This window comes from Camelina sativa, chromosome 7 (assembly GCF_000633955.1).
Source record: "Camelina sativa cultivar DH55 chromosome 7, Cs, whole genome shotgun sequence".
NCBI lineage: Eukaryota > Viridiplantae > Streptophyta > Magnoliopsida > Brassicales > Brassicaceae > Camelina > Camelina sativa.
In genome coordinates this window covers 20,459,512-20,477,619 of record NC_025691.1, presented here as the reverse complement: position 1 = coordinate 20,477,619, position 18,108 = coordinate 20,459,512, and the positions used below count along the sequence as shown (strand labels likewise).

The 18,108-nt window shown below is 34.6% G+C and overlaps 3 protein-coding genes across 3 annotated transcripts in view; all 3 read left to right on the top strand.

Moving 5' to 3' along the window:
• On the top strand, positions 434-4,466 carry LOC104701670 (potassium transporter 6). The gene is made up of 7 exons (XM_010417405.1): positions 434-788; positions 927-1,413; positions 1,528-1,581; positions 2,150-2,410; positions 2,492-2,544; positions 2,629-3,007; positions 3,101-4,466. The coding sequence occupies exons 1-7, from the start codon at positions 750-752 to the stop codon at positions 4,165-4,167; spliced, it is 2,340 nt and encodes a 779-aa protein (XP_010415707.1). The 5' UTR covers positions 434-749; the 3' UTR covers positions 4,168-4,466.
• On the top strand, positions 8,861-12,642 carry LOC104701669 (probable alpha,alpha-trehalose-phosphate synthase [UDP-forming] 8). The gene is made up of 4 exons (XM_010417404.2): positions 8,861-9,088; positions 9,613-11,638; positions 11,728-12,001; positions 12,124-12,642. Exons 2-4 carry the CDS (start codon positions 9,657-9,659, stop codon positions 12,442-12,444), a joined length of 2,577 nt encoding a protein of 858 aa, XP_010415706.1. The 5' UTR covers positions 8,861-9,088; positions 9,613-9,656; the 3' UTR covers positions 12,445-12,642.
• LOC104701668 overlaps positions 15,511-18,108 on the top strand; it is a 4,150-nt gene continuing 1,552 nt past the window's right edge. Inside the window, exons 1-7 of the mRNA XM_010417403.2 lie at positions 15,511-15,736; positions 15,814-15,894; positions 15,995-16,177; positions 16,782-16,952; positions 17,044-17,256; positions 17,347-17,435; positions 17,518-18,108. Of these exons, the coding sequence (XP_010415705.1) occupies positions 15,649-15,736; positions 15,814-15,894; positions 15,995-16,177; positions 16,782-16,952; positions 17,044-17,256; positions 17,347-17,435; positions 17,518-18,108 (1,416 nt within the window). The 5' untranslated portion in view covers positions 15,511-15,648. The remainder of the gene's footprint in view (positions 15,737-15,813; positions 15,895-15,994; positions 16,178-16,781; positions 16,953-17,043; positions 17,257-17,346; positions 17,436-17,517) is intronic.

The window sequence follows — 18,108 nt, the reverse complement described above, 5'->3', positions numbered from 1 at the left end:
GTCAACAATAGAAATGCCAAGTAAAAACTATTATTAAAGTTAAGTTTGACTAAAAAGAGCCAAATTTAATTACTTTTTTTTTGTTTTCCTTCTCCTTATTATTTTCTCTCTTACCATAATTCTGTCTTCAAATTTTGAAGGTATGTGATAATCACTTTAAAGAAAGCTTATCAAAACGCCACACTTTCTCATCTCCTTTTTTTTCACTCTCGCTTTCACATTTTCATTTTCCTAATAGTAACACTATTTTTTTGGTACTATTGTTATACATTTCTTTAGCATATACAGTTTGACTAATCAATTTATTTCGGAACAAATCAAAGCCACTTTTACATCTCCTCAAAAGCCGAAACCAAAAATCTTTCTTTCTCACAAGTCACAAGTAAGCAAAAGCAAAACACCTTCAAAATTTGGTTTAACCCCAAAAGAAAAAGAAAAAAAAGTCGCTCTCTCTAATTTTCTTAAAAATCTCAACTTTGTCGTCTTAAATCCAGAAACCAAAAAATCCTCTACGTGTTCACCTTTCACCATTTTCTCGAGCTTTCTCGCATTTACCCCTCAGATTCTTAAAAAAAAGTTTCAAACTTTTCTTCTTCTTCTTCTTCCTTCTTAACCCATTCTCGTTTTTGCTCATAACTGTTCAGTCCCGAGTGGTGAGTGAATAAAGCACAGATTTGATTAACGCGTCATCATCACTCAATGGACTTCTCAAATCCCTGAGTTTTTATTCTTCTTCCGAGAAACCCACCATGGAAATCGAATCAGGAAGTTATCAAAACATCGTCAAGGTGAAGCCATCACCAGATTTGAGATCGGTTTCGATCATAAAGTTGTCACCTTTATGAAGATTCGTCATCTCTCTCTCCCTCGTAATCATCGATTTCTAAATCAAACCCCTTTTTTTTTTTTTTTTTTTGTTGTTGCAGAAGGAATCATGGAGAACAGTGTTGACATTAGCGTTTCAAAGCTTAGGAGTTGTATACGGAGATTTGAGTATCTCACCTCTATACGTCTACAAAAGCACATTCGCTGAAGACATTCATCACTCTGAGTCCAACGAAGAGATCTTTGGTGTTTTGTCTTTCATCTTTTGGACAATCACTCTCGTCCCTCTTCTCAAATACGTTTTCATCGTCCTCAGAGCTGATGACAATGGTGAAGGAGGCACTTTTGCTCTCTACTCGCTTCTGTGTCGACACGCACGGGTCAACTCGTTGCCGAGTTGTCAGCTGGCTGATGAGCAGCTTCTTGAGTATAAGACTGACTCGATTGGTTCGCCTCAGTCCGGTTTTGCAGCGAGTTTGAAATCTACTCTTGAGAAACATGGAGTTTTGCAGAAGATTTTGCTTGTTCTTGCTTTGATTGGGACTTGTATGGTGATTGGTGATGGTGTTCTCACCCCTGCTATTTCAGGTTAAATATATAAACTTTTGACTAGTTTCTTTTGTGTGTTTTTATGTCAATGACAAGATCATTGATTTGTTTTTTTTAAAACTTACCACTGTTCATTTGTTTTTGTCAATACAGTTTTTTCTGCAGTATCAGGTGTTGAGCTTTCAATGTCTAAGGAGCATCACAAGTGTGAGTTTCTTTTGTGTTTTTTTTTTTTCCACTATTCTTGATAAAAGTTACATAAGCCGTCTCAATCTCAAGCTTAGGCCTATTTAGGGTGAACACTTTGGTTTAGTTCATAGATGATTTGGTCACACATGGAGTCTTAGAATCAACCTGAAGTCGTCGGTTTTTTTTTTCTTTAAACTGTGGAGACAGTTGTTCCCACCATCTGTTTATTCGATTGCTTGGTAGAGTTTTGCACGTAACACGAATTAAATGTCGTGGCGCCATCCCGATTTCGAGTCATATATATCACTTTCAGTTCCTTAATTTGATGACCCCACGCTATTGAATAAGCGTTTTGGATTCTTCTCCGGACATCAAGTGGATAGATAGATATACCAAAACTAAATGTTAATCCCTCTTCCCTGAAACTCTCATCTACTCAAAAATTTTGGAACTTTGTGTAACTGTCATGTTCAAAAGACTCTTGCAGTTGGTTAAAGTTTTGACCTTTTTGCCTCAAAATAAGGTTATTATGATTGTGTTTGAAAGTTTATTCTTTGGTCTTCTTTGTTTTGTTTTGTTTATGCAGACATAGAAGTCCCTGCTGCTTGTATAATTCTGATTGGTTTGTTTGCACTCCAGCACTATGGTACACATAGGGTCGGGTTCTTGTTCGCCCCGGTGATTCTGTTGTGGCTAATGTGCATTAGTGCCATTGGTGTTTACAACATTTTCCATTGGAACCCGCATGTGTATCAAGCGCTTTCTCCTTATTACATGTACACGTTCCTCAAGAAAACTCAAAGTAGAGGCTGGATGTCTCTTGGTGGGATCTTGCTCTGCATTACAGGTGCAACAAATAAAAACAAAAACCAATTTTGCTTATGAGCAGAAGAAGAAAACTTGACTCACTTGTCTTACTCGTACTCAGGTTCTGAAGCAATGTTTGCGGATCTAGGACATTTCTCGCAACTCTCAATTAAGGTTTTTAAGAATCCTTCTCTTCTCTATCTGCCTTCTTTACATTTCTTTCTTCGTTGTCTCAGACGCTTCGTGCTCTTGTTGCAGATTGCTTTTACCTCACTTGTTTACCCGTCCTTGATACTTGCCTACATGGGACAAGCAGCTTATCTCTCACAGCATCATGTAATTGAAACTGAATACAATATAGGGTTTTATGTATCTGTACCAGAGAAACTAAGATGGCCAGTTCTTGTAATCGCCATACTCGCTGCTGTAGTTGGTAGTCAAGCCATCATCACCGGAACATTTTCAATCATCAAACAATGCTCTGCATTGGGATGTTTTCCCAAAGTTAAGATTGTTCATACTTCATCTAAAATCCACGGTCAGATTTACATCCCTGAGATCAACTGGATCTTGATGATCCTCTGTTTAGCTGTCACCATTGGTTTCAGAGACACCAAGCGGTTGGGTAATGCTTCAGGTATATATAACTAAATCATTTCATTTTAGTTTGGTTACTACCATTGCGTTAGCTACCATAGCTAAGTAACCGTTGATAATGTTTTCTGTATAGGTTTGGCGGTTATAACCGTTATGCTTGTGACAACATGTCTAATGTCACTAGTTATTGTACTATGCTGGCACAAGAGCGTCTTCTTTGCTATAGCATTTGTTGTATTCTTTGGCACAATCGAAGCTCTCTACTTCTCAGCTTCCCTGATCAAATTTTTAGAAGGCGCATGGGTACCAATCGCACTCTCGTTTTGCTTCCTTCTCTCGATGTGTACTTGGCACTACGGAACCTTCAAGCGCTATGAGTATGACGTCCAAAACAAAGTCTCAGTCAACTGGCTTCTCAGCCTTGGTCAAACCCTTGGGATTGCACGTGTCCGTGGCCTTGGACTCATCCACACGGAGCTTGTCTCTGGCGTCCCTGCAATCTTCTCTCATTTCGTTACCAACCTCCCTGCCTTCCACCAGGTTCTTGTCTTCCTCTGCATCAAATCTGTACCGGTTCCGCATGTACGTCCCGAGGAAAGGTTTCTAGTCGGACGTATTGGTCCGAAAGAGTACCGGATCTACCGTTGCATTGTCCGGTATGGTTACCGTGATGTCCACAAAGATGATTTCGAGTTTGAAGGCGATCTTGTATGTAGCATTGCCGAGTTTATCCGTACTGAGGCTGCAAACGCAACTGCTGCAGAGACCAACGGAGAGGAGGATGATAGAATGTCAGTTGTTGGAACTTGTTCCACGTACATGCAAGGAATGGAGGATCACTACGAAAGTGATGTTGACGACCCGGATAAGCCCGGGACATCAGAGATACGATCACCAAAACCTAAGAAGAAGAGTAAGAGTAAGGTCAAAAAGAGGGTTAGGTTTGTTGTCCCGGAGACTCCAAAGATAGAGAAGGAAACTAGGCAAGAGTTAATGGAGCTAACGGAGGCTCGTGAGGGAGGTGTGGCTTATATAATGGGGAACGCGTATATGAAAGCGAAACAAGGATCAGGGTTAGTCAAGAGACTTGCCATTAACGTCTGCTATGAGTTTCTTAGGAGGAACACTAGAGGTCCTAGAAATATGCTGACGTCTCCTCACGCTTCTACTTTAGAAGTTGGTATGATCTACCATGTCTAAAAAGGGGTATTTTGATCTTCTTCTTTTTTTGTAAATGCTTTTGTTGTGTTTTAATTTACTAAAAGAAAAGAAAAAAGTGAATTAGATATATATAGCTGAAGAAATTTTGTTTTGTGGAGGTTTAACTTTAAGGGGTTATAGAGTTTATAGCTCAAGAAATCCTCCTTTAGATATAGAGTTTTTTTTTTCTCCTTTCATATACATAACTTGTGTACAAATGATATGTGTGAATTATGTGTACCAGATTGTGATTTACATTGTCACATAATGTGGGTATAGCCAATCTTTTATTTGTCTAACAATATGCATTATGTGGTTGTTAGACATAGTTTGCCTAAGTTGTAAGTAAAAAACTTGTATGTATCTATAAAGAGGATACCAAAAAGAGTAATCTCATTTGATATATGAGATTGATTTGTACAAATTTATTATGTGTTTTGCAATAAGGTTTATGAAACTTTTTAACCTCAAACAAATCTTTCTTTTCTTGGATTGTTTATTCGGATAATCGGATGTCACTTTCGTCTTCCTCAATTCTACTTATACATTTTAGTCAAGTTAAAGCTCGAATTTGAAATACATACATCACAAGCAATGGTCGCAAACAACAAAATTAGATAAAAGTAGTCCAGGAAGTGCTTAGAGCATAGGTGGGCTAACTAAAGGGCCATGGAAACTAAAATTCAAAAATTAAACCGGGGTTTAACTGGCTAGAAAAAGTCATACCGGACCTGACCAAATCCGAAGATGAAGATCCTTTGCTCGAGCTGTCAATGTTCCCGACTGGTATTAATTTGTCTGAAAGCGATCTGACTTTGGATAATATACTCAATGAAACAGCTCAATTGTTTAAAAACTGAAACCACGTGCTTCTCTAGAAAAAATTTGTTATCCTTTTATCTTTCGTTATTATTTTTTTCTGACTCCAAATTCAGTCTTGCTTTTTTTCTAAATGGAAAAATATACAAGCAATCTCATTGGATAAGTTTTTTTGTATGAATTGTACATTCATTCGTCTTTATTTATGTGTGTCCCCATAGTTATTCTTTACGTCACGAAATTTCTTGTCGGTATGAACTATTTCAAATTCTATATGCATTGTAATGTAATGAGAACGTAAATTAAGTCGTGACTCGTGAGTACTATCATAAATCACATAGTACTTGACTAGAACTATATATAAATGTAAAAGAAAGAGTCCAGTTGGCAGTTGGTATAAGCCTGTAATATAAATGTAACTACGTACGTTTGATGTCGTAGTCAAAGTACTTGGTGCCGTATAACTCGATCTAATTTTTTTTTTTTTTGTCCCCCGGTCTTAAATTATACATTAACAACTTTGGTGAGTACAAAAATAAAACACATATATCAAGTAAAAAAAAATCAAACGTACTATATGATATATATGCAAAGTCTAAGAAAATATTAGTTGTTAGAATTAGAAGGTAAGGAAAAAAAAATTATCAAAATGAACAGTAGTAGTACATTATAGACACTCGATGACAGCTAATTAACAAAAATACAAAACACAAAACAGTGTAATAACAAAAAGGAAAAAAAAACGAATTATTTTTTAGTTTAAAAGAGTTTGAATATGTCGGTTATATAAATGGTTAAATGTACTTTGATGTTACAGCTATGAGACAACCGGGTTATCATAAAGGAGAAAGGGAGAAGGTTCGAAGGTGGGTTTTGTTTGATACAGACGTGCACAGATCCTTTCCTATGTATAAAGTAAAAACTTTGATCATTCTAACGTGTCATTTCTTAATTGGTTAAACACATGTTTTTGACTTTAATTACGTAAGTGGAAACGCATTTGCAAAAAAGAAAAAAGAAAAATATCATATCCTCTCCAAACACTTATCCATTCGGGAAACATTCTGATCCTTAGTTTCAAGTTTACACCAATCTATGGAACCCACTTGGACTATACAACCCATACGAACCTGTCTCCGTGTCTAATTATCATTGGTTCATATCCACGAACCCCACCTTAGCCGACGTTGGTGTCTGTCTGGATAAAGAAAAAAAAGATGAATAAAACGTTTTTTTTCCGGAAAAAAAATATATTTTTTTTACTATTTAGAAACAGAAATGTAAACAAGAGATAATGGATTTTTTGGGGCGGAATCTAAAGTTTTCTTTTGCGGGGAATAATATCAAAGATTCAAGAATACATATTATTTTTAGAAATAAAGAAATTTATAGTAAAGAAAGTGTTTTGCTTTCTTTTTTTTCTTTACATAAAAGATAAGCATCAATATTAATTTGATATAAATTAAAATACCCACGCTCGTGGCTCTTTCGAGGAGCGGAAGAGACTAGAATCGTGATTTTTTATTTTTCATCTTTAAATATATATTGAAAAGTATATTTTTTTAAAAAAAAAAGGAAAAAAAAATAGAAGATGAAAGAGTCTATCGGATACGGCGGATCCAATCTCCCAATCCGCATTGGCTGTCGAGACAACATGGATGTAAAAAGACGTCCTTACCTTTTAGGTTCATCATGGTTATTTACCGTCCAGCCACTGAGTGTAGTGGACGTTGTGGCTCAACTCACCCGCGTGCTGTGTTCTTTTTTTTTGATGTCTTATGAGTATGAGTCGATCTATATAGTATTTGATTTTTTTCTTTTGCACGTTCCATGGTTAAAACTAAAACAATATAATATATTCTTTATATATGGATAGAGCCTCTAGTAGATCGTGTGTAGGCGTTTCTTCATTGACCGGTGGATAACATCAACAATCCAATTATTTATTTTTTTAAACGTTGTTTCCACTTTTTATAGAGTTTATAGATTCTATGTGACTATGAAACGACTTGTCAACAAAACACACATATCTTTTTTTTTTAGTAGTTTGTTTAGAATCAATTTGTATACGGTTGGTTTAGTTTGTTGTGTATTGATAATTATTTTTTCGACTCTTGATTAATATTTTTCTGATTTTAGTCTTAATGATTTAATGAGATATGCATGCAGTATCAACTAATCATGTTTAAGGGGATAATGTGGACAATTTGGTTTAAATCTCTTTAAATATTTTCTTGTTGTCAACCCTGAACCTTAAATCTACTTAAATTGAATGGTTTGAATAATTATATTAACAATAGTAATTAAACAGATATACTTTTTCCGGTGTTTTTTTAGTTTTGACCGATTCCAGCGCTATATTAACAGCCGTTTCTTAATGGAAAAAAAAACAGTTGTTTAATAAATACTTAGTACTAGGATTCATAAATCATTTAAATAGGTTAGTATACTAATATAATCAGGTTTTTTAGTTAGTTAACATAAATATTAGAATATTATATATAATATGTTGTATTTGCAAAATTTACCCTATAGTAAATTTCTTTGTTTTGTAATATCAATGCACTTATATATATTTTTTATTTTGGTGTTTTTACAATAATTAACAATAAATATGTGTATTTTCAAAAATTCAATGAACTATGATTAAAATCAAATTTGTTTTAAGATCATGGTTTTGTGCATAGTCTTAAACCATGGTCAAAAATACAATGAAATATGATTAAAATCAAATTTATGGTGATTAATAGTGTTTAAGACTATGGTTTTTTGGAAAATCATTTCAAAAAAGATTATTGCACAAAAATATACTTCAAAAATGTTAAGATAGATTTTAAAAATATATATCCGTTTATAAAAATTCAAATCACATCATATGTTGAAAAAATCTAATATCTTTTTAACTTTATGTATTAAATAGTAATTCAAATAATTAAAAATAATATTAAATAAAAGGAGATTCTCAAAAATAGCACAACAATAAGTTTTTGTTCCAAAATTAGCACAACATCTCTAAAATTCCAAAAATAACACCAATTAATCTATGAAAATTAAATCCTAAATTCAAAATACTAAACCCTACCTCTCAAAACTATAACCTAAATGTGAAATTGAGAACCCAAACTTAAAAAAACAAAATTCTAAAAATTAATTTTAAATATTTTAATGTGTAATAGTGCTATTTTTGGAAAATTATGGAATGTGTGCTAAGTTTGGAAAAAAAATTTGTTTTAGTGCTATTTTAGAGTATTTCTCTTAAATAAAAGTGAAAGAAGAATTATATTTTAATCTAATATATTGCTTTAAATTAGATAGATAGATTTTAGGAAATTTGAAATTAATATTATCAATTGTGTTTGTTTGTAAGGATTGTAGAGAATTTAATTAAGACTTGTTTAGATGCAAAGATAAAAAAAAATAGCACCAAAATGTATTTCAAAAATGTTAAGATATATATAAAATGTAAAAAAGGACCTCATATATTATCCATAAAAACACCACACAATCAATAAATATGTAAGATACAAGTTGCTAAATTTAAATCCAAATGCCAACACAACAAGATTATACTATTATCTTAAAATTGTATATCCATTCTACAACAACAAAAATATATACAAAAATTTGGTCCACCACCATATAAAACATTATACTATACAGTTTGCAACTTTTTGCATCTACCAACTCAAAAAATTAGAAGATAAGAAGAAGGTAAAGGGGGACATCCACGTAATTTCCAATGACGGCGTCCCAAAAAAAAAGACCTATCCAAAAACATTATCTCGAAAAATAAAACCCGTACAGAGCAAAAAAAAAAAAAGCTACTAATATTATTATCAAATAGTAGTATATAATACGCAAAAAAAGATCGTAAGGAAACGTGTAATATGCACATTTTGCTTCTTTTTTTTTTTTTCGTTATCTGCATTAATCTATCTCTCTTCTCTCTCTGTATCTCTCTCTGAGTGGTGCGAATATCCAAAACAGTTCTGTCCGAGTCTCTTTCGTCTTCCTCCTCCGTGAAAGCTTTTTTAACCTTTCTTCTTCTCCCATTCGTTATTGGTTTTTTAGTGATCAATAATATACAACCACAACGGCCAAGGTGAGTCTCACGGTGATTTCTTTGTCGTCGAGATTTGAACCACTTTTNCCCTTTTTTTTTTTTTTTTTTTTTTCTTTCTTCTCATCTTGTTTCATCGGAAACGTTTATATAAAGATTATATATTTGTCTACATTTAGGTTTCGTTTATGTTTACTGTTTCGTTGCTGTGTGTGTTAATATTAATTTGACGCTAACACTGTGATAATATTTTTTAATGTAAAAACCTCGATCCGTAATTTTGTGATTATAATTAGCCTGAAATGATGATTTTGTTACATAGTTAGGTTTTTTTTTTATGAATCGATCTTGATTATTTTTTTGTTTGAATTCAGTTTTTATATGGCTATAAATATAAAAATAGGTTATGAAGGAACCAGTTTCTTTTAAATGGAAATGGTGATTTAATATGTTCATAATTATAATTATATGTACTTGAATCTGAAACAAGAAAGTTTTGTTTTTTTGATGGTTATTGATTTTTTTTTGTTTTCTTTGTTTTCTTTGTTGTTGTTGTCATTTTTAAGGTTTTGGAACAAGACACAAGCACTTAGCTCTGTTTCTCTCCTCCATGGTGTCAAGATCTTGTGCTAATTTTCTAGACTTATCATCTTGGGATCTTTTAGATTTTCCTCACACTCCAAGAACTCTTCCACGCGTCATGACTGTTCCGGGTATCATCTCCGACGTAGATGGAGACAGAGGAGATTTATCCTCCGAAGTAACAACTTCTTCCTCCGGTGTTTCACGTCAGAGGAAGATCATAGTTGCTAACATGTTACCACTCCAATCCAAAAGAGATGCGGAAACTGGTAAATGGTGTTTTAACTGGGACGAAGACTCTCTTCAGTTACAACTCAAAGATGGTTTCTCTTCAGAAACAGAGTTCCTCTACGTTGGATCACTTAACGTTGACATCGAGTCTAGTGAGCAAGAAGAAGTATCTCAGAAGCTTTTAGAGGACTTTAACTGCGTTGCAACGTTTTTGTCTAAGGAGTTGCAAGAAATGTTCTATTTTGGTTTCTGTAAACATCAGCTCTGGCCATTGTTTCATTACATGCTTCCAATGTTTCCTGATCATGGAGATCGTTTCGACAGACGTCTTTGGCAAGCTTATGTCTCAGCCAACAAGATATTCTCAGACAGGGTTATGGAAGTTATCAACCCTGAGGATGATTACGTTTGGATTCAAGATTATCATCTCATGGTTCTTCCTACGTTCTTGAGGAAACGTTTTAATAGGATCAAGCTTGGTTTCTTCCTCCATAGTCCGTTCCCTTCTTCAGAGATTTACCGCACGTTGCCCGTCCGTGACGAGATTTTGAGAGGTTTGTTGAACTGTGATCTTATTGGATTCCACACGTTTGATTACGCGAGACATTTCTTGTCTTGTTGTAGTAGAATGCTTGGTCTTGATTACGAGTCTAAGCGCGGTCATATAGGGCTTGATTACTTTGGTCGAACTGTGTATATAAAAATTCTTCCTGTCGGTGTCCATATGGGTAGATTGGAATCTGTTTTGAGTCTTGACTCTACCTTGGCGAAGACGAAAGAGGTTCAAGAACAGTTCAAAGGGAAGAAGCTTGTTCTTGGCATTGATGATATGGATATATTTAAAGGTATAAGCTTAAAGCTTATTGCAATGGAGCATCTCTTTGAGACGTATTGGAATTTGAGAGGGAAGGTTGTTCTTGTTCAGATAGTGAATCCAGCAAGATCGTCTGGTAAAGATGTGGAAGAAGCTAAAAGAGAGACGTATGTCACTGCGAAAAGGATCAATGAGCGTTACGGTACTTCTGACTATAAGCCAATAGTGTTGATCGATCGTCTTGTTCCACGTGCTGAGAAAACAGCGTATTATGCAGCAGCTGATTGTTGCTTAGTGAATGCAGTGAGAGATGGTATGAACTTGGTTCCTTATAAGTATATAGTCTGCAGGCAAGGGACTCGTAACAAGGCTCTTAATGATTCATCTCCCCGCACAAGCACGCTTGTTGTGTCTGAGTTTATTGGTTGCTCGCCTTCTTTGAGTGGTGCCATTAGAGTGAATCCATGGGATGTAGATGCTGTGGCTGAGGCGGTGAACTCTGCTCTTAAAATGAGTGAGAACGAGAAGCAACTACGGCATGAGAAACATTACAACTATATTAGCACTCATGGTGTTGGTTACTGGGCAAAGAGCTTTATGCAGGATCTTGAGAGAGCTTGCCGTGATCATTATAGTAAACGTTGTTGGGGTATTGGATTTGGATTGGGATTCAGAGTTTTGTCGCTCTCTCCAAGTTTTAGGAAGCTATCTGTGGAACACATTGTCCCTATCTATAGGAATAAAGAGAGAAGAGCTATATTTCTTGATTATGATGGCACTCTTGTTCCTGAAAGCTCCATTGCTCAAGATCCAAGCGCCGAGGTTGTCTCTGTTCTGAAAGCTCTCTGTGAAGATCCGAAGAACACTGTGTTTATTGTTAGTGGAAGAGGCAAAGAGTCTCTGAGCAATTGGTTATCTCCTTGTGAGAATCTTGGAATAGCAGCTGAACATGGATACTTCATAAGGTATATATGTTTGTCTTGTTTTGTTTTCTCCATAGAGGTTCTGAAGAAAATTATAAAAGACACTATCATATATTTGTTGTGGATGGTAGGTGGAATAGCAAGGGTGAGTGGGAGACTTGTTACTCGTCTACGGATACAGAGTGGAGGTCAATGGTGGAACCGGTTATGAGATCGTATATGGAGGCAACAGATGGGACTAGTATAGAGTTCAAAGAGAGTGCTTTGGTTTGGCACCATCAAGACGCAGATCCAGACTTTGGATCATGTCAAGCTAAGGAGCTTCTTGATCATCTAGAGAGCGTGCTTGCAAATGAGCCTGTCGTTGTCAAAAGAGGTCAACACATCGTTGAAGTCAAACCACAGGTACGTAAAAAGCATATATCTAGTTCACTTCCATCCACACAAATATTTTGCAAATCTTGAGAATACTAGGACTTACATGGAAAGTTATATATAATGGACTCGATGCATTGTAATGAACTTAGGGTGTAAGCAAAGGTCTAGCTGCGGAAAAAGTAATACGAGAAATGGTAGAGAGCGGGAACCCACCGGAACTGGTGATGTGCATAGGAGACGATAGATCTGACGAGGATATGTTCGAGAGCATACTAAGCACGATAACAAATCCAGAGCTTCTGATTCAGCCAGAGGTTTACGCGTGCACGGTGGGAAGAAAACCAAGCAAAGCTAAGTACTTCCTGGACGATGAAGCCGACGTGCTGAAGCTCCTAAGAGGCCTTGGAGACTCATCATCGAGCTTAAAACCAACATGTCACACACAAGTTGCATTTGAAAGCATCGTTTAAAGTGGGACGTGCCAAAGGAAATAACCAAAATAACATAACATCAATATGTAAAAAAAATGATATGGGCTATTGAAGAATTTGCCTCTTTTTCACTGTTTGTTTTGGCCTTTGGGTAAATTAGAAACTATTTTTTTCTCCCCTTTGTATAGCAACTCTTTTTTTTGTCGCTTCTATTTTAAATTTATTAAATTCCATTAATGGGCTGGCTCAACTCAACTACATCAGTCATTATCAAGGAATTGAGAGGTTCATGTTGTTGTTGTCGTTGAGGGACCAACAACTAGAGAAGAAAGTAATTGTTGTTTGTAATTTTATGTCATGTCCATTTATTTCCCCAACGATCATCTCTTCTTCTTTATTATCAACGGTCGTGGCTCGCACGATAATCATCCCACCGCCTTTTTTTCTTTGGAGTTGTGTTTTGTTTCAAGATTTGTCAATATTAAATTTTTGTTTTTGCCAATTCAATGAATGGTAAGGTTTTAGTCTAAATATTGCTCAACTTGCCTATTTCCATCCCATGAGGTTCAATCGTCACCAAACTATCACCTCTCATTTCCAAAACCAAAAGTATGTGTGAAAAAACTTAAAACGAAAATTTTAGCAAATAGAAAAAATATCTTTGAAAAAAACCAAGATGATTATTTATTTTGATACACTTAACAAACACAAACAAAAAAAAGACATTTCCTATAGAATTAAACAAAAGAGTTCCCTCTTGATGAATCTTCTTTTCTCTGAGTTAAAGTGTTTTTAAAGATTAAAGGGGACCAATTTTCAACTTTCTTTCTCATTGCTCCTTTTATTTTATTTTTTATTTTGTGTTGGCTTTTTACATTTTTCCATATACGCACAAAAAAACTTATTTCTTTTTCTAAAGATATCATTTTTTTTTTGTATCTCATGTTCTTTACTTTGCACTGTTTCCAAAATTTTGGAAGAATCAGCATCCGAAGTTGCATGCACCTAAACTAATCTCAAAAGTTTCATCCAACTTCTTTCTTTTTTTTTAATAACCAGATTTATTACAATTACGATTAGTATATACGAAGACTACATTAACAACCTACTTGCACACCAATTTTGTATGTAAGCAAATCACATCTAAAATGATTGGAAAAAAGGGATGGCCTCAGAGGACAAAAACCAAATGTGCACCGTTGTGCTCACATGAAAAAGACAATAAGTCTCGCTTTCACATTTTTGGTTAAGCAAGTCAACATGAAAATGGTGGTCAAGTGGAAATATATTTAAGAAGAAAGAAAAGAAAAAACGGAACGAGTATAATGTTTGAGACAATATTTTATATATCTTTCAAGTCAAACAAAGTTTGTTTAGTAGATCAGTCAGGTCAGCAGTGAAAAAAAAGATTAAAGAGGTAAAAAAAAACAAAAGAAGAAAGTGAATTTACAAAATAATAGGTAAGAGAAGACTAAAGGCAGCGTGAAACAAGGATTTTGGTGCGAGAATATATGCACTGTTTGATTCACCCTAGTCGTAGTCTAATTACGATTTTACTCCCATAATTTTTAAAAGTTTCATTAATCCGTAACTAAAATAAAAAAGATCGAGTAAAATAGTCAAACACGTTAACCTTCGTACACGTGACGTACTCCAAATGGATATTGAATGACACGTGTGTTTCTTTTATTGGATGTCTTGTTTTGCCAGAGTTAGTGGCTTCTGAGGCCATTCAAAGAAAAAAGCTATAGCAAAAAAAAAACATACAATTAAGTTAATTTTCAAAAAATCTATAAAATTTACTGTATGTTACAATTAATACAACCATATCTAAAATCGGATATAATGATTTTGTAGAATCTTAATTTGAATAATATTTTGTTTTTGAGTAGTTTTTACTAATTTGTATGAATTCAACAAAAATACATGCTATAAACATTTAAGCAAAACCAAACATATAACAAAATTATCAGTATTGTTTAGAATTTTAATATTTTTTATAGAATTATAGAATGAATATATATAGATATAATGACATGTATATCCTGTACCACCTTTTTGCTTGGGTGAATTCTTGTTTAACCTTTTAAAATTTAGGGGTATTTTAAAAATGACCATTTTCCTATTTTATTTTTAAAAATATCTTTTCATATTATTAATTTTTTAAAATATTCATTTTTATGAATAAAATGACTAAATTCTAAGTCCTAAACTCCAAATACTAAAATCTAACTCAAAATTATTCTCTAAATGTAAAATAGAACAGCTAAACCTAAAAAAAATTCTAAAAATCAGTTTAACATAATGTAATTGTGTATAAAATGATAAAAAAAAAATATTCAAAAAATTGATATTTTTGAAAAGAAATATCTGAAAATGATCATTTCTAACAAATTATCGACAATCTAATACAAAGTTTAGTTGTTAAAAAAAAATGTATGTTCTAAAAATATTATATAAACCATAAAAGATGAATAAAGGTCCATACCATAAACTTTCATACTAAAAAAGTAACTACAATCTTTACCCCAAAAAAAAAATCTAATATATGATATAAAACATTTGTACTTATTCTGTAGTTTGTAGAATATATTCCATCACATAAATTTGGTAAAAGCAGATCTTTTTTTCTTTTTTTCTTTCTCATAACCTAATATAAAAGCTGATCTTATACACACATAAACTAAACTAATTTAACCACTACGTCCAGAGAATATATTTCGAGTTTTATTCTTTCTAAATTCAATTAAGTTAAGTTTTGATATTTCCTAATTAATTAAACAAACAACGAAACTAAATTAATCACCAACCCATACACAAAAAATAAAATAAAAGTGACGACGTTGATCGTATCACATGGAGATGAGTCTCTCTCTCTCTCTCTCTCTCTCTCTCTCTCTCTGTCTCCTTGTAAAATAAAACCTTTCCCCTTTCCTTTTTTTCTCTCACTGAGACGACACTCTCTCTTCACTCTTTTTTGCTTATCAACAAACAAACTCTGCAAAAAACTCTAACCTCTCCTCTGTTCTCTCTCTCTCTCTCTCTCTCTTTCATCAAAGTTTAAATCTTTGCAATTGTCCNTAAATCTTTGCATTGTCCGCCATTTATTTATGCTTCTACCAATCTTTACTCTTTTGCCCCCAATAAGAATCTGTGTATGAAGCTAGGGTTCTTACTCTTTTCCTCTGCCGCTTCTTCTCAAGTTTAAAAATTGTATCTTTCTTTTTTTCAAAATCGAATCAAATGGGTAGAGACTTTCTTGTTCTGAGTATTCTCATTCTACTTCTTTCTGGATTTGTATCTTCAGCTCCTTCAGCTAATTCTCCTGCAAGTAAGTGTTGTAATCACTTGGCTTCTCTGCTTAATTGTTTCAAAATCATACGATTTTTTTTTCTTTTTGGGCCGCAGAGATTGTAAGTGGGTTCATCTCAAATCATGGCTCTTCACTAATGAAATGGTTATGGTCACTCAAAACCACCACCAAAACAAGTTCGAATCTTTTCCCCTTTTTCTGATCATAAAGCTTGCTTTTTTAAAAAATCTTCAAGATTAGGTTTTTTTAACAGTTAAAGGTTTCTCCTTTTTTTAGAATCAGCTATTGCGACTAGATCGATGGTCAAATTCGAAAATGGGTATTCAGTAGAGACAGTGTTCGATGGAAGCAAACTCGGTATTGAACCGTATTCGATTGAAGTCTTACCTAACGGGGAGCTACTTATTCTGGATTCTGAGAATAGTAACATCTACAAGATCTCATCTTCTCTTTCACTATGTAAGTTTGTTTTTTAGAGTTTCTTTTTAATAAAATCAGTTTCTGGGTTTGTGTCATAAGACTTTTTTTTATATAGATTTGAAGTGATTCTATATGATTTTGATGATGTTGAGACCACGCTTGTTCTTTGACATCACCTAAAACTGAATGCACATGGGGACTGTATGTGTACAAAGATGCTACATATGGAAATTGATATATATATATTTTTTTTTTGGTACTTCAAATTGTAAAAATTCCAGTCTTTGAGCTATATTACTATTTTATGGAGATGATTTTGCTGTATCTTTGTCGTATCTGGGATGAGTTTGTCGGGGATGATATCAGTATAATAGTACCTTTTTTTTCACTTTGTTTGCTGAATCTGACTTTTTCAAAAGATGAGATCTAAAACAAAAAAGTGTTTCTCTATGGAAATGGTCAAGAATAGAAACTTCGCTTTACTTGAAAAACCTGCAGCTTAAACTGGTTTGTATGTCGCTAGAAAGTGAAAATAAAAACTTTGTCTCTTTCTCTGCATTTTCAAGAATCTAACTACTACTTGGCTGAGTTCTTGTTTTTGAAATGTTCTACGTGAGTTTTAATTATATGGAAACATTTGTAGATAGCAGGCCAAGACTGGTTACTGGCTCCCCTGAAGGATATCCGGGTCATGTGGACGGGAGATTACGTGATGCGAAGCTGAATCATCCTAAGGGGCTTACGGTTGATGACAGAGGAAACATATATGTGGCTGACACTGTGAATAATGCTATCAGGAAGATAAGTGAAGGAGGTAAGAGTTTGTTTATATTTTGAGATTGATATCTAATTACATTCATGGAAGGGTTTTTGGTGATTACTGAGTTTAAAAACTTGCATTGTAGGAGTTACAACAATTGCTGGGGGTAAGTCAGTTAGAAATGGAGGGCATGTAGATGGACCAAGTGAAGATGCAAAGTTTTCAGACGATTTTGATGTTGTTTATGTTGGAAGTAGTTGTTCCCTGCTCGTTATTGACAGAGGAAACAAAGCCATCAGAGAGATTCAACTCCATTTCGACGACTGTGCTTATCAGTATGGAAGCGGGTTTCCTCTTGGTAAACACTTGCAAAAACACCAACCCTCTTTCTGTTTTGTTGTCGTTTGATGCTTCGAATAACCAGTCTCTGAATGCAAACGTATTGCAGGAATTGCGGTTCTCGTAGCTGCAGGTTTCTTTGGTTATATGCTGGCTCTATTGCAACGAAGAGTCGGTTCTATCGTGTCTTCTCATAACGTAAGTGTTTTAAGTCTTACCTAAAACATCCCAAACATTACCTTTTTCTTTTGCCAATACTATTCAAACCTTTCATGCACAGGATCAAGAAATGTTCGAAATGGATCCTGATCAAAAGCCTAGTAAACCATCCAGACCATCTCTGATTCCAAACGGAGATGAGCAACAAGAGAAACAAGAGGAAACCTTTGTGGTGTCCTTGGGAAAACTCGTTTCAAATGCTTGGGATTCTGTTATGGAGATTCTAAAAATAAAGCAGACAGGAGGAACCAGTTATCAGCAATACCAAGGGATGACAAAGCAGTCTGCTGTATATAACACAACAACTCCATGGCCGATTCAAGAGAGCTTTGTGATTCCAGAAGAAGACGAACCTCCTCCCGTTGAGGCAAGGAACCCAACTCCAAGAAAAACTTATGCTTTTATGTCCAAAGATGCAGAGAAAATGCAGCAGCTGCGTCAGAGCCGCGCGTTCTACAGTAGCTGGGACGCTGAATTCCCTAATCAGCAGCAGCAACAACAAAAGCAGCACCAGAAGCAGCCGCAGCATCGAAGGCATTACTCATCGATCCCACACACATACTATGAGCAGGACAGTGAGAAAACTAATGAAGTAGTCTTTGGAGCAGTCCAAGAACAGAGCAGCAAGCGTGTGGCTAAGCCTAAGCCTAAG